The 17,281-nt window shown below is 38.3% G+C and overlaps 1 protein-coding gene across 1 annotated transcript; it reads right to left on the bottom strand.

Moving 5' to 3' along the window:
* Positions 1–1,097: 1,097 nt before the first annotated feature.
* Positions 1,098–17,237, bottom strand: LOC145498136 (ribonucleoside-diphosphate reductase large subunit-like). Its single transcript, XM_081478018.1, has 20 exons — positions 14,336–17,237; positions 14,155–14,240; positions 12,972–13,149; positions 11,262–11,362; positions 10,928–10,987; positions 10,498–10,842; positions 9,871–10,047; positions 9,435–9,583; positions 8,917–9,052; positions 8,201–8,266; positions 7,776–7,877; positions 7,586–7,642; positions 7,378–7,425; positions 5,817–5,921; positions 4,987–5,055; positions 4,410–4,486; positions 3,528–3,663; positions 3,071–3,166; positions 2,551–2,739; positions 1,098–1,931 (listed from the first exon to the last, which is right to left on the bottom strand). Exons 1-20 carry the CDS (start codon positions 14,397–14,399, stop codon positions 1,761–1,763), a joined length of 2,412 nt encoding a protein of 803 aa, XP_081334144.1. The 5' UTR covers positions 14,400–17,237; the 3' UTR covers positions 1,098–1,760.
* Between the last annotated feature and the right edge of the window lie 44 nt (positions 17,238–17,281).

The following is a 17,281-nucleotide window of genomic DNA, read 5'->3' as shown; positions in this document are numbered from 1 at the left end:
ATAAGGTTTAATTGGGACTGCAGAGCCCCACCCACCCCTCCACAGACCTAATTTTTTTTCCACCACAAAGGAATTAGAGGTGAAATGTAATACGCTCTATAAATGACCACGTGGCGATCTAGGGGAGGGACCCAGCCCCCCTATTTTGGGTAAAAAATAAATTACAGAAGGAAGAAAAGCTGGCAGGGCAAGCAAAAAAAAACAAACAAAACACCACGCCACCCCACCCACCCTCTCCTTAGCTCAAGGTCTGGATATACTACATGCATTAAACAAATACTTTTTATGTGGTTGAAACATGGTTCTGGGTTAAAACCATTATATCAGTTATTTCTTTTTCTTTTTTCCTTAAACTGGAGAATACTCTCAGTTTCCAAAATTTGCATAAAATTTTTCACATCCTGATCAAAGCTATAACAAAATTCACAAACCCGATTGGGTATCAACAGGCCTAACAGTTAGCACAAATAGGACACTGTACGCTAGCCTGAAATGTCAGTCAACTCCCACCCCAAGCCTAATTCCTGGGCAAGACACCCCCTGGGGATTAGGATGAGGGCAGATGACTGACAAGTCCAGGCTTAGGATATGCTTCATTTTACACATCCGTTCTTAGGCAGATGTACTTGAATTTATTCCTTTTCCTGTACATCTTGATCAAAATGTACTTAAATTGTTAAAACTTTTAATTTTTATCAAGATATTCAACCAATAATAATTATGGCCATCAAATTCTATCTTGATCTTTAAATTAAAGAATTTTTTTACTTATGAGAGGTTAGCTTGTTTGAAATTGGGGCCAGGAGTTAACCGCTGTCCTTAGTCTTGGCTTGACTTGGGGAGAGGAAAGTTTTAAAGTTAGCTTCACATGGCTGGATAGGCAATGTGACTATACAGTGGAATCTTGATATAATGAAGAGCCAAAGAACTGGCAAAATATGGTCACTATAATGAGGTTTTGTTGTATCAGAGTTTTTCCCATATATTTTATTATTTACTGAGGCAAAGAATAGCGTTCATTATACTGAGACTTTGTGAAATAGAGGTTCCCCTGTAGTTTTCCATCATATACATGTTGAACCAAATAATGAATGTTGGAAATGGTGTCACTTTTGATAAAACATTTTATTTTTTTCCCTGTGTTAATCATTTACCAGGGTTTTCACAATTCAAGATTATCATGTAAAGACTTTACAATGGTATGTACACTCATTTAACTTAGTCTTTTACAAATAGTCTATTGCAAAAGTAGTCTATTACAAAAATGGTCTATTACAAAAGTAGTCTATTACAAAAATGGTCTGTTACAAAAGTAGTCTATTACGAAAGTGGTCTAATACAAAAATGGTCTATTACAAAAGTAGCCTATTACAAAGTCTATTACAAAATATAACAGGTCTATAAGTGTTTGCAAATACCACACAATCCATTACATATTTACATTTCAAAACACAATGATGTGACTTTACCTCACCTTGCACATCAAATCACTTATCGGCATATGAAAATACTCCTTCAAAAGCAAAATAGAATAATTGTAAACTTTTCTGATTTCCGTTTTAGGCCTGCGAGCGATTTTATCTTAAGTATTTGATTGTACATATACACTTCAATCTGCTCTTGATAAATCAGTTACTTTTATGAGCTGCAGCAATTTACCAGAAATTGCATGATTGTTGTCTTAAGGTTCTTTCCCTGAAAGAATATCTGCATAGTTTGTAATGTCATGAAGGTCAAGCACACAATATGTATGTCTCGATCTATCCACTACAGCTTACACAAGCCTCGGGATTTTTAAGAGAGCAAGCAATGGCTTCTTCTTTCTGCTCTGCAGTCTTGGTTGTCTTTTTGAGAGATTGTTGGTCCACTGTAAATTGAATTGCATTTGCGGCAGGACGAGTACGTAGGTAGTACATTCCTGTCTTGAGGCCCTAGAAGATTTAATTCATAGAACTCTTTGAATTACACTGTAGACTCAACGAAGGTGAATAATTTCTAGAGTCGTTGCACTGTTTGCATACGAACAGCAATGAGAATCAATGTGCTCTCGGCTAGGGAAAGACATTTCACTCTCACACTGCTTCTCTTTGACCAGGAGTGTAAAAACAATGGTGGTAACCAGCAAACTGTGAGAGAGATGGGGGTTATGCCATGATGAAGTAGCATTTGTCAGGGATTTCATCAAGGGCTGAGCACCAGCCAAATTGACTGGCTATGGGGATGGTTTTGCCCACCTAGGTTGACCATCACCATTGACCATCTTTGAGGCCTTATACACCACTCTGACACAAGGACTTAGATGAGGTGAAGGTTTTCTTATAAACAAGTTCAGTTCAAAAAGGTTTTGTTGGCCTGAGAAAACCAGTTGTCCTTCTGCTGAGAACGTTAATGAAACCCTGCATTGCAGAGAAGCAATAGTCCCTGTCACCATGCAACAAGCTCCAGAGGTGTGGGCCACTTTATCTAAAGTCAGACTTTTAGTATCTGGCAAGATATTGATGCAACTTTGTATCTATTTTAGGCAACCAGCATTAACAAGCATTGAATTACCTTTTTCCAGCCATAGAAGTGCATGCTTGTCAGCTTGCCATAGTTAGGTTCAGCAAAGAACACATTGAATGACTGACTTTGATCAATGAATGCTCCTCTGTCAGCTGCCATATCTATGAGAGTCCTCTGGGAAATTTCCCAAACTGTCTTGTACAATGGTTTAAGATCATCAGGGATCTCGTCAATGTGCTGAAGGATTCAAGAGGGAAATACAGGTTGAGTAATGTGGTATTATGATAATACAAAGAAACCTGACAGTGGCATGCAAAGGAAAGAAGTATGTTTGAGTGGAAGAAATGGCTAGTGCAGTCCATGTTAAGATATGGTATTATTTCATTAACACTTTTGTCAGAACCTGCAAAATTATAATTGTGGTTGACCGCTGAACATGAAGATTAACTCTGAATTTTCCCTGATTTTTCGACAACTTTCTTACAACCAAATGCAATGGCAACAGCTAACACACCAAAGAGCCCCCGTTTTGGTTGAAAACATACATATTAGCACAATGTAAAGGTACCTGAATGGAGCCATTAGCAGCTACAAGTTTGTTTTTTAATGTTTCATTCCATAAACCTCTCTCTGTCAAGTCTTTTAGCAGATGGTGATTTACAATCTACAAAATGAAAAAGCAGTTCATGCCTTTGGTTACAGTGTAATAAACAACATACATACATACTTACATACATACATTTTGGTTATTTTATCAACACTTATTATTAATTTGTTTGTTTTTCCATGACAACACAAACTTCACCAGGGAATTGATAAGAGGTGGATGCATTACTAATTTGGATATTTTTGTCAAAGGTATTTTTTTGTGAAATTTCCAGGACAGACTATATGTCTGTCATCAGGTTTCCATGTCCACACATACATGTATAGCAGGGGTCATTCACAAGGGGTCGATTAGTATTATTTTGATGGTTATAAGTCAACCTTTGTGTACAGTTCAAACACAAAATTATTATTAATACCTGAAATTCCCCTGAAAGAACACGTCTTGAGTAAATGTTGCTTGTGTACGGCTCAAAAGATTCGTTATTGCCAAGAATCTGTGCAGTGGAAGCTGTTGGCATTGGTGCCAACAATAAACTGTTCCTCAATCCATACCTTAAAACAAACAAGAAAACCAACATAAAAAATTATATTTGTCTCCACTACAGTAATATTAACAGCGCCAGATTCAAACACCAAACCCCAAAAAACGATTTGCCCACATTTGTAACACTGCACTGAATTCAAAATCAAAACAATGTGTTTCAATTAAAATTTGAGTTATACCTTTATGTTCAGAATCATGGCTCAAAAAAACCCCCGTCCGGTTGTCCGGGACAAGTAGATTTTCCCTTCAGGCAAGTAACTTTCTCTCCTTACTTGCCCCAGGGGCAAGGACCCAGGCAAGCCGTTCGCCAAACTAAATTTTTGATAACGCAGAATGGTTTCATTGTAATAGAAAAGCCTTTTCCCCCCTTATACGAGGCATGTCTGTGTGTCTCTTGTCTGTCCCCTCTGGCCTCCTAGAACTGAAATGCACCCCCACCCCCCACCCCCCACCCCCCGCCTTACCTTTGGAATTCCAATCAAACGAAATCCCCCCCATGCCTTTGGATTAGCAGTTCAAAAAACCCCCCTTGCCCTTGGAATCCCAAAAAGCCCTCCCTGACATTAGGTATGGATACTTTCTGGAATTGTCCATTGCTATTTTAGTGAGAAATTAGTCAGATTTTAATCACTCCTGGGATTTAAAGGGTTAAGCATATCATAGTCATGTTGCTGCCAGTTAGTCTTAGCCTCCTCTCTTCCACAGTATATAATTATACACTCTACTCCCACATTAATACAAGAGTTGTTCTTACTTTTTTATATCTGCCTTCAGTGCTGCCCAGTCCCACAGATCTGTAGGAGTCACTCCCCAGAGATCATACTGAAGTTTCTGTTAGATAACAGACACTATTAATAAACATGGTGAAATATAATGTCAATATTAATTCACTTTCTTAGCTAAAAGGTTCCTTTTCACCACCAATGGCACAATAGTAAAGGGGCTAAAACCTGTGTAATCCTGAGTTTTTGAATTAACAAATGTAGGTTCAAAAAAGTCAAGTGCAAATTTCACCCAACATTTTGCCAAGGAAGCAAAAAACAACAAATAATTTTTGGTTTGAAAAATCAGAATTCTACTGTCACATACTGACTTCTATGTTCCAGTAGAAATGATACAAAATTTAATATAGAATTATTAAAATACTAGAGAACACATCCACATTTATTTTTAAAAACTTGCTATATCATGTCCCCGACAAGTAAACACTGTTGGGCACAAAATAAAAGTAACCATATCACTGTCTGAACTAGTGAATATTGCTAACCCCTTTGACGACTATTCTAGGACGGTATTAAAATAAGCAGTCCTAAGGTGAAATCAATATTTACCCCTTGGCTTGCAGGTGATCCTTCATAAGTTTCATAAACTCCTTTCTCTTTGGCCAACTGGCAAGATGCCTAGTGAGAGACAAATAATATTTATTAAACCACAGCACACAAGATCAAGAGTTGGTGAATTTGTTTGTTGTCCTAAAGTAGAAGGGTAGGTAACGAGACTTGAAATGGACAGGTTACTGTTAATGCTCCATAGAGGATTGTCTCAATTTATTTTAGTTCAGTTCTTTGGCTTTGTCACTTTCAAATGGATATCTCATAAGAATGAAGGCATCAGCCATTCCCTGAAATTGTGATAAACATACTGTTTAAAGGTGCTGTTACAACTTGCTCTGCCAATTTTGTTGGGGCACAGTGGACTAATAGGGTGTGTCAGTCAAACCCTCATTGGAAATGGTGCAAAGTCTCTGAGTTAATTAAGTTACTCCAGAGAAACATCAACAGGGCCTTTTTGTTTTCCTCCCGTTGCAACCCCCCGCCCCCCACCCCCACCCCCTGCCTCCTCTACTAAGCAGACAAGATCAAGATCCAGAAGGTATCTTTTTGAACAAAACATTGAGGCCTGGAGGACAGTAGAGAACCATGGCACAAACATAGAAACACCAGACTAGGAAGTTAACAGAGAGAGGAAAGCTTAATATGTAGGACTAGTAAGTGTCACACTGCCCTGTGTAATGCTCATTGCATGATGCAGAGGGAAATTGTCAGAAGAACAAAAGCATCAAATTTGGTTGCCCTGAAGAATGTGAAGTTACCAAGACCACAAGATAGGATGAGCTGAGTCACTGATGTTGAGATTAAAATTAAATACAAACATAACTTACTGTTAGTGCTCCATAGTAGATTGTCTCAAATATTTTTTTGTTCAATTCTTTGGCCTCATCACTTTCAAATGGATATCTCATAAGAATGAAGGCATCAGCCATTCCCTGAAATTGCAATAAACACACGGTTTTTTTAAGGTGCTGTTACAACTTGTCAACTTGCCCAATGGGTAGTGCAATGGACTCGGGGGACCAAGCAGTCTGGGTTCAAGCCCCAGCTGAGGTAACTGAGTTCATGGTCAAGACGCATCACTCGCACGATATTTCTCTCTACCCAGGTGTATGAATTCACCACTAGGGGGTAACCATGTGATGGACTGACATCCCATTCAACCTGGGAGAGGGGTTGGGGGTGGGGGGTTGGAAATACTCCCAGTCGTTTAGGCTACAGAAACCGAGATTAAGGTTACAGTATACCTTCAGATCGGCAATTTTCTTCAAATTTGGATTTTTGGTTCAAAGTAATGGTCGAAGAGTAATCTCTAATTTCTGAAAACAAAATTCTTTCGCTTTCTTTTGTTCAGTTTGTTCTCATCGCCCAGCTACTCTAACATTCGTATCCTTTTTCGTCTTCCCCATTTTGCCAGACCAGCTTCAAGAAAAACCGAGCTACAGAAAAATTATCTCTCCGCCTTGAGCGCATTGCGAAACACAAGGGTTTTTTCGAGATTAACGCGTAAATTTCACCGCGAGTTAATGGTAGTAAATTTTCCAAGCGCTGATTGGCTCAGTGATCTGAGAACCCAGTTGAAGGCGTTTGTGGGCGGAGTTTGTTTGCGAAGCAAGAGATTTTTCTTAGCACTGTTTTCTCAAATAAATTTTTTCGCTTGAACCAGACACTTTAAAGAGTTACAACTCAAAGGGGATTTGTTTGATTGCCCTCAAATTTGGACAGTAGCTAGATTAACATATAAAAACCAAAAATGTGTCTGCGAATTGTTTATTTCGAAATATTTTTTCTCCGAGAGCAATTTTTGTACGGTCACTTCACATTTTTTAAATCCTATTTTGAAAATGTTCTGTAACTTTTTACTGCAATTGAATATGGCAAAACGCAGACACGCTTTTTTAGCGCTTTTTGTCCTGAAACCGAGGAAAAAAATAAATTGGCAAAAAACAAAATTCGCTTTGACTTGTAGCTTCCAAAAGGTGATTAGGACGCTCGCATTTAGTGGCCGTGAAAAAATCGGCACTTCATTTTATTTCAAAATTTTTGGTATGGTTTGATAGCCAGCTCTATAAGCTTTAATTTGATATAGGGGTTTAGGTATCTACAGCTTAAACCGGACGCGCTACATCGCTTGGACGTGAGACACCCCTGAAGGTATACGGTAACATTAACTTAGCTGGCCGTCTGGACCACTTTTCCAGAGACATTTTACCTTACAAACTGCAAGAACAATTTCCCTGTGTAACATGTCTTAAGGGTTGGTAAATGGTTTGAATATGGTAAATAGGCTGGGGTTAATACCTTGTCAAAACAAACCATGTTTAAAGATATATTTGTTGGTCAAATTAGCACAAGGTATTCCTATATTTAATTTTCCACAAGTGATTTTACCTGTACTCCAATGCCGATAGGCCTGTGTCTCTTGTTTGATCTTTCAGCCTGATGAAACAAAAATAAGATTAATGTAGGGAAGGTAATAAGTAAACAAATAAACTAATTACAAGTTGCCGTCAATGATAATCCACTGAATTGCACATTACTTGTAAGCTTCTACTATAAGCAGAGTACCATATACAAAAATCAATTTTTTCAAACACACCTCCTTCACTGGATAGTAGTTGATATCAATTATTTTGTTTAAGTTGCGTGTTACCACCTGTCAAAAAAAGACAGAACAAATAAGACAACTTAATCTGAAGAAATCACAGTCTGCAGCTATAACTAAGGTACATGTAATATACAAAGTCAATTTTTCTTTTTCACTTTCTATAATTTTAGCACGTATTTACCTGGGTAACCTCAAAGAGTTTTTGGAAATTAAACTGCACTGGCCTTTCATCAGTCATAACAAATTTGTTGAGTGCAAGTGAGGCCAAGTTACAGACAGCAACCTGTATGAGAAAGAGAAAAGCATTTTACATGTATGCCACTAACAGCTTCTGATGGCAATCAGAAGTTTCATCAATGTTTCACAAGGAAGGCAACTGGTCTTCAAAGACAGGGAAAACATTTTGAACTGAACCTTGTTGTAGGGAAAATGTTTCTCTAGATGGTCAAACCAGGCAGGCAAAATCGCTACTTGGGAGTTTCTGGGGTTCAGAATTGCAGACTATCTTTCAGATAAAAAAGATTGAGAGAGCACAAAAGAAAACAAAAAAATTGACTGCCATTTTTAACTTAAAATAAGTAACAATATGCTATTAAGGAAACATACTTCATCTGGACTGCTGTACTCCACAATTTCTGTGCAAAGATTGCTGCATTTGATGGTTCCAACATTCTAATAGTGAAGTAAACATTTTAGTGTTAGAGTAAATAAATTTACTTGTTTGTACAATTTTTTTTAAGAAAACGATCATTCCAAGGAAATGAAGAGAAGATATGATAAACTACTTAGTATACAGGAGATCAGTTTGCTTGTATCAGAAGATTATGTTATGAGAAGATTCTGTTCTTCTACAGTGGCTTGTGAGCAGCTCAATAGCACAGCAAGATCAAGCTCAGAGGAGGCAGGGCAGCTTTTAACATCCCCACCCCAACACTCACATTGCACAGTCAAGTGTTTCTTAGACAGACTATCAGGTTGTTATACCCGGGAGCAGAGCACATTGCCCACACAATGGAAAGGAGTCTACCTTGAAGAGAGGAAGAGATGATGATGGGCAGGGCTTGAAAAAAACTTGAATTCTAGCTTGCCCTTTGACAAGCAGCTCTTAAATTTTGCTTGCCTGGGCAAGTCTAGCTTACTTTTGTTATTTAGTTAGAAGACAACTTGTCTGGGTCCTTGCCTATCGGGCAAGTGACAATGAAAAGTTACTTTGCCAGCAGGAACCTGTACTTCTCCCAGACAGCACATTCCAACCTGGTGATGGGAAGGAGATGGAGCAGAAATGGCAATGGCAGCAATGATAGCATACCTCATCAACTCACCTGTTGGTTACTCTTTCTGTTGCATGCATCTTTGTATAACATGTATGGTGTGCCAGTCTCTGTCTGTGCTTCCAAGATCGCAAACCACAGCTTTTGAGCTTTGATTTGTCGGCGGAATTTTCCTTGCTCCTCGTAGCTGTGTTAGGTTAAAGAGCAATATGAAAAATTGTCCCCATGGTACAAAATGAACAAGCATTCCCACTAGCTCCACTTATTCCAAACATGTAACCAGAATTCAGACAGTCAAATCAACTAATCAAGGAGTTTCCTAAGGCTTTTCAATGACAAAATTGATCTCCCAACTCAAACTTTCAAAGACACGTGACAACCTGTACAGTATAAATACTGTTATATGTTAAAGTCATGAGCAGCACACACCCTGGAAACCTTCGCAGTCCTTCAGAGCATCAAAATCAGTGTTATCAAATCACCACCACTGGACATCCTTTCCATCAGGCATTGCATGTCAATGATAAACCAGTGACTGAGCATCAACTAATAATGATTTAGTAAAATACCTTTCATAAAGCTTGTCAAAAGCTTCTCCCCAGCAGTCCTGTAGACCAGGGCACTCATTAGGACACATAAGTGACCACATCCCATCACTCTCCACACGCCTCATAAAGAGGTCAGGAATCCACAAAGCATAGAACAAGTCACGAGCACGCTAGACAGAAAAGAATATCACAATAAATTAGTAAAATCTTGACTTGGGTGGGGGGCTTCTGCCTTCAAGGCTGCCATAAGATGCCAGTAGCTAATTATTACTAATTGGAACTGGTATCTTGACGTTTCTATATAACCAAACCACAACAGTCAAAGGAGGCCCGTCTTGAAGTCACCATCACCTACAAGTACTTTCATTGTACAGCCATGTTTTTAAAAAGCTTTAGTAATGTCCCTCTGCATGGATACCATTAGGCAGTGAAAAGCAAAATAGATCTCTTCCTATACCTGTTCTTCTTTTCCTGTGTTCTTCCTTAAGTCCAAGAAATCAAAGATATCGCTGTGCCAGGGTTCCAAGTATATAGCAAAGGCTCCTGGTCTCTTGTTGCCTCCTTGGTCAACATACCTTGCAGTCGCATTGTAAACCCGCAACATCGGTACCAGACCGTTTGAGACTCCATTGGTCTGGTTGAAATGGAAATAGACAAAAATTTTGTCTAGTTTTATCAAAAAAGTGATAAACTTTTAGTTTTAATTGTACCGGACATTTTTGATACCTGCTGTAATAAGCTATTTAATGTTTTCCTGTTCAACACGGTAGTTTGAAACTTCTTTTTCCACGTTACTTTCTCTGTCTTTTTTTTTCTTATGCCCATGCAGAGCCATGGCAAAAATTATTTAGTTCAACTTACATTAATAAATTTCTTTCTTCTGTGCAAATATTTAATAAATAAATGAATAAATAAAAATCAAATGATGTTTGTGAGATTACCTCCTCAAGGTAGCTGCACCCAACAAACAGCAATATGATGTTCAAAAATAATTAGCCTGGTTTTTACCTCCTTTTTAACTACTTTGCATACAAATTTAAAAATTATATAACTGATACAAAATAAAATAAAACCGTGGCCTTACCCCTGCTATGTAGCTCCCAGCAGCTCTGATATTATGCACATTAATACCAATTCCACCAGCTGATTTTGAGATTCTAGCACAAGTCATCAGCGTTTCATAAATGCCATCAATGCTGTCATCTGACATTGTCAGCAAGAAACAGCTTGACAGCTGTGGTTTACAAGTGCCAGAATTGAAAAGTGTCGGCGAGGCATGTGTGAACCACTTCTCAGACATCAAATTATAAGTTTCAATGGCAGCATCAATGTCATCCTTGTGGATTCCAACTGAAACTCGCATCAACATGTGTGCTGGCCTTTCCGCCACTTTGCCGTTGATCTTTAGCAGGTAAGATCTCATTAAGGTCTGCAAAATATTAGGAACACCTTTTATTTATACAAACGTAAGAGTGGAAAAGACAGTTTTGATGGACAAAAAAAGTTTGACATACCTTCACCCCAAAGTAATTGTAGTGATAGTCACGGTCATAAATGATAGCAGAGTTGAGTCTCTGAAAAAGGGAGCAATGTAATTTTTTTAGAAACTCGGACCAAGTTTACTAATTAAAACAGGGAAGTAATCATTGATTTTGTTTAGCAATGTCACCAATGTGCTGAAAGAATTGCTATATTATCTCAAATAAAGCATCTATATAGCATCAGCAGTCTTTGTGTTCACTTTTCTGTACACTTACCAAATAACAAAATTAAAATCTGAAACTACATTAGATCACAATTAATAGAATTTTCAAAGTCTTAAGAAGAATTTGAGTTTTTTTCACTTACATCAGCATTATTCATGATGATCTCATGTGTCTCCTTAGAGATCAGTGGAGAATGTTTCCCATTCTTAGGGTTGACATAGTTGTACAGATCCGTCATTACATCTGAGAAAATATAGAATGCTCTTATTAACAAAAAAGACAAAAGGGAAATACAATGTAGGGAATAAACCTAACCTTCATAAGAAAGATTATGTGCATTTAATAGATTGTTTTCATGTGACGTCATCACTTTCTAAAATCAAAAACGAAAGAGCCACCAAAGTTTTTGTCCTCATCAGGCACAAGAGGCAGTATATTTATATCTGCTTACAATTTTACAGCTCAATAGCATGCTTTGTTGGAATCCAGAGCATTTTGAATTTCAGGGTTATGGAGGTGCATGACACAAGGCTATGATCGTGTTTGTCAAAAAATATATACTTATCCCATGATTTTGAGCCTTTTTAGAAGTTAAAGCATTAGGAAAAATGCTTATGTAAATGCTTGTTTGATCAGTACTGATAATCAGTCCCCTCGATAGCCAAAGTAAGGTCAAAATAATAATAATCATAAAGATCTTTCAACAGGGAGCCCACTTCACATACATGTGGTTTTCAGTGGGGCCCTGCAAAAATAAAATTGCAAAAGCTAAAGAAATAGTAGATTAAAAATAATAACATTTAACCATTGTACTAATAGAAATATAGAAAACAGTAAAAAAAAAAAAAAAAAAAGATAATTAAAAATTAAGAAATACCCCTAATTCGACTTTTAAAATTAAAAATACTGATACTGTTCCTAACTTCATCGGGTAAAGTGTTCCATTCATTAACGGCATTGTAAATAAGACGCTTTTGTCCCCAGGAGCGACGGGATGGAGGCTTACAAATGTTGTCTTTACTTCTCGTGTTATACCCATGAATATCTTTAAAACTACAAAAATTAAAATCCCAGTCAATTAAACCATTTAAGGCCTTATTATTATTATTATTATTATTATTATTATTATTATTATTATTATTATTATTATTAAAACCTAAACTAGATTGAAACAGCCCATACTAAAAAAAAGCTTTTAGAAATACAGCGTGAACAATCTTTTCTGATGGGAAATTGCAAACTGATCCTACAAGCATTAACGCCAGCTGTTTATACTATTTTCCAGCCGCCATATTGGTGTACCACGGAGGTACACCAACATGGCATTTTCATACTGCGCTCTGTAAATATTGGCAAAACATTTTGACGAATATCTGAAGTTTGGGGAAACACACAGGCCTAAAACTTGGAGAAGTGGCTTATTTAGTTATCTTCTATAACATCATAATTTCATAGTTTTTTTCCACCGGATGGTTTTCGATTTTTTTTTTTTATTGCGTGACAGTGAAAACGATCTATAGAGATCAGAAGAGTGATGAGACATGAGACCAATGTTGCTGTCAAAATTTTCCCATTATCAAGGTTTGCAATGTGATTTTTGTTGCCATCCTTGTACCAATCAAACAATAAAATTCCATGACTAGATAAGACATTTTGTGTCCTAGGACACTAGATTATAAATTAATTGGAGACTTAAATATCCCCCAAGCCACCGCACCCCCCTACCCCTGCACATTAGACATTTTAAATCTACAATTGGACAAATTCCCATCCCCAGGGGAACATCAACAAGTAAAATGTCTGGGGTATACCAGGGGGGATGTTGATCAATACATTAAGTTATAAAGCCTACCACTAAACAACTTCTTTGTTTCCTTCTGAAGATTAGAAACTTCAATTCTGGCTGCAAGGATGGCATAGTCAGGGTGAATAGTGGTCATTGATGCAGCAACCTCTGCAGCAAGGGTGTCCAGTTCTGTTGTTTGTACTCCAGGATAGATTCCAGCGATAACTTTCTTGGTGATTTCAAACTGAATTAAAAAAAAAAAAAATAGAAAACAAACATTTTTTTAATTATTGCTGATGATGTGGAAGACCAATAAATTTCTTACAATCTTCAGGGCTGTGTTTGTAACGTGGTCTATTACTATATTTTAACATTTAAGGTGGTTACAAATTAATCATCAAAGTTTGACCACATGGAATAAGAATGAGCAAGTAAAATGAATGAAAGTGAAGTGAAATGAGCAAAATGAATCCATTTTGCTGTAATCTCGTCGTAAATATACATGAAAGTGATTTTTCCATAATTTTGCAACGTGTTCGAAAAAAGTAAAAAAACGCTTTACAAGTTTGCAGAGCTAGATTTTGCAATCATCTGATCATAAGCTTATAGTTGAAAGTACAATGTACATTTGCTTTGTGATGTGATAATGATACGGCGACGTTAGACATTTCGCGCCTTTCTCGGAGAAATATCTCGACTCCTGCCAAATGTAGAAACCCTCAATTATTTAATGTGTTTAACTTAATTAAACTTACGCTTAAACTGACATTTTCCTAGTTAAGTATCGATATTTAGGCTTGTAAATTCGATTTTCGCCCGCGTACTCGTGTGATCGATTCAACAGGTACTGAAGGCTTGTTGGTTTCAAAACAATCGAAGATCGAAGGGCATTTCTTAAATTGTAAACGTCTCAAAGGTTTGAAATCAAGGCCGTAGTGTTCAAATTAGTGTGATCCGGTATCCACCGCTACAAAGGTAAGCTTGAGGCACGAACGTTTGAAATTGCGCGCGAAAATCCTTGAACCCTATGCGAAGACGACAAAAGTATTTCGAGTTCCTAAAGATTTTCGACTGGATTGCCCAAAAATTGAAAGCCTGTTGAAGAAAGATATACGATTTGCGATGAAATATCGAAGGTTTGTTCAGTTCGTTTGTACTTTGGCGCCAAAAGAGGAACCATCGAGCGACCATGTTGATTTTGATCGATTCGCGGGGACGAGCTAGCGCTTTCATAGAAAATTTAACTTACCGGACAGACAAATTCGGACAGGCCATAGCTTAGTCTTTGGATCCGTGCAGTAATCTTGTCCAAAAAAATCTCCTGACGCTTTTTATCTGAAAAAGAAGAAGATCATTGAGTTTAACCAAGATACTGAATACAAACAGGCGACCAAGATGTCGGTCGTCCCGTGGAATAACTCAAAACTCACTGCGTTTGATGACGTAGTTGAACAAGTTTTCAGGTGACTCCTCTTCTTTCAGATTGTCAGCCATGTTAAAAAGAAACTTCTAAAGCTAAGAACGAGTACAAAGCAAAATTGAGGAAGAAAATCTCGACCGAAGTAGACCTTGCGCGCGAGGTGAGGAAAGTGGTTTGAAGTTGGCGCGCTCTGAGATTTTCAATCAATTCAAGTTTTCCCGCGTGCGATAACCAGCAGCCAATCAGGGACAGTTAAGGGACGTTCGATGCCCAAATACGGATAAACTGTCCAGTTTCCCTTCTTTCCTGCTTTCTTCCTCTTTGAATTTCTTTCAGAAAGTGTAAATATTATCGGCTCAGCGTCCCATGCCTTGCAGAATTTCTTGCTTGTCCTAAGAGTTCCTCTGAAAAGTTCAATTAATCATGCTTGACTATGTTTCACTTTCACAAATACAGAAAAAACTCTTTCTTGGCAATCCCTGGAGCTCCTTGGGGTCGGACCGATTATGTCCAGGAGTTGCTCGATGTTGCTCAAACCATTGTTTCGTAGCATGATCGATGCCTCGACAGTTTCTTCCAAAGCTGTATCTTGCTGCTTTGAAAACGCTTCCTCGAATAGACTAAACACAAGTCCAGCTGTGGCGAAATTTTGAATGGTCAAATCGCTCCTCCGCCATTTTAATTGCGCAACTTCATCCCCAGGGTCCTCTGTCTATTTTCTCGAGGTAGAGAGAGGACCCTGGAGCGAGATTGAGACAGCCGCTGGCTTAAGAAGATTGCCCTGGCTTAAGCCACAGGCCTACCAAGCTCCTGCGAAACACATTTTGTAGAAAAAGTAAACGGTAATAAATCAATGAAAACACATGAAAACTGATCCCATTTTAAGAAATAGCTTAAAATTGTTTAAAATTCAAAAAGTTGACGGTAAGAAAACACGCTGTTCGTAAATATGGGAGGTTGCCAAAATGTTGCGGAGAAACTTGCCGGGGCAACTTGTGGACGTCTTTAGATCTGGAGGCATAAAACGAATCAGGCAGGTGAATCGACTGACTACAAAATGTTCCGCACGCGTTTGCAAAAATTACACACAAATGATGCAAGGTACCGCAAACGAAACAAAAAAAAATTGAAGTAAAAACTAACGGTAAAAGCGCGCGACGTTTCGACCGAGCTTCGGTCATTATCAATCTTAAAAGTGAAGATAACTGCGAAGTGAATTATTATCAAGCTTAGAATCATTATCAAGTTTAAAAGTGAAGATTACTAAATTAAGGCTGTTTTGCAGTCTGCAGCCGGTATCAATTGGATACCTGTTCGTGATCATAGGCTATATTCTCCGCTCACAGTTCGAATATTGACCTCTACATGATCAGTAGTATCAACTAGTTTAAACTTCCTGAATGTCTCAAAGTAGTTTCAGTTGGCAGGTCAGTTTAACGAACAGAACAATAAATTAGAAAATGTCCATCGTAGCAAGGGCGACGCACGTACGTGTCTGAGTAACTCCGGAAATCAGGAAAAACATATATTGGACAGTCTCCCGTCTCTTCTATCATCAATTATCCTAAAGGTTGACATATAAACAATATAAGTCACTAAATACTAAACTGTTTTACCATGTTTTGATGCATGAAACCCTCCCCCCTGGAAAACGTGGAATGGCATTTCTGAGTCCCTAAAATTGAAACTTTCCTGGGAGGCGGCGGGGCCGGGGGGCATGCCCCCAAACCTCACTGTAGGCTCGCAGCTTCAGCACTCGATCAATCTCGTTCCTAGAGTCTTCGTTCCCCTTAACAAGCGGTCAAACAACGAGAGCTCTGGGGGCAACCATTTTGAAATAACCGAATTCTGCCCATCCGGTTTCACTGCGCAGCCTGCATCTATGGCGTGCGCCTGAAATGGTTGCTCCCAGAGCTCTCGTTTTCCGACCGCTGGTCAAGGGGAACGAAGACTCTGGGAACGAGATTGGCACTCGATTGACTTTTCTCTTCGGTGCGCGTGCGTAGTCCATAAAAATATGCACGCTACACAACAAAGGGGAGATTAATCCTCCGTGGGAAAATAGATGGCGACTGGTACATTTACCCATAGTTCTTAACGCACGAAACTCTTAACAACGTTCATAAAAACATACAGAAACGTTATAAAATCTTCAAACTTAGGCAACTTAATGTCCTTGGAACAGGGACGAATATTGTTAAAAAAAAAAGGCTTTCTTTGTGCCTTATAGGCTGTGTTAGGCTCGCAGTGCATTGTGGTAAAATGTGCAGCCGCCATGTTTTTTCCTTCGGTGGATTGTGATCACGTTTCACGCGCGGATTTTAACACAGTTCACGTGTCACGTATACTTTTGCCTACTTTTAATAATTAATGCTTTTCTTTCGTAAATTCCCGAATCACTTATCTCTTTAAGTTGCTTTTCACATGTCACACATTAATTTTTGCCCTTATCACGTATCACGCATCTCGGTAATATTTCTTATTCCTTGATCTGAAAAGACAACATCAATTCTGGAGCATCTCTGCTGAGCAAAAACGTTGAAAGAGCCATCAGGGATGTGAAATAGGTGCCAAAATTAGAAACATGGGAAAGAACGCCATGTCAGTTTGGAGACAACTAATTCCTTTATAAGTGTGATGGTGTCAGAAGATTGAAAAAAAATTCAGATTTTCAATCCTGCGAAAAGAAAAAACTGAGCTGCAGCACATGTCAGAACTGAAAGCTTTTTCGGTCCGCCAAGCGACTTTTTCCACACACACACAAGTTATTTTTCAAACATTCTCACCTCCCGGATAAAAGTTTCCCCAAAAACAGAACGAGCTAAAAGAAAAAAATTACCCAGCTGTCAAGGTCGCAATCAAACGTCTCCGACTAACTTCATGTAAAAGCTATGTAAATAAAATATGTCTTTTATAGCACGCCAATCAAAGATTGGTTTGGAGCTGGGGTGATAAA

The sequence above is a fragment of the Orbicella franksi genome, chromosome 9 (assembly GCF_964199315.1).
Source record: "Orbicella franksi chromosome 9, jaOrbFran1.1, whole genome shotgun sequence".
Taxonomy (NCBI): Eukaryota; Metazoa; Cnidaria; class Anthozoa; order Scleractinia; family Merulinidae; genus Orbicella; species Orbicella franksi.
This window is presented reverse-complemented; position numbering and strand designations above follow the sequence as displayed.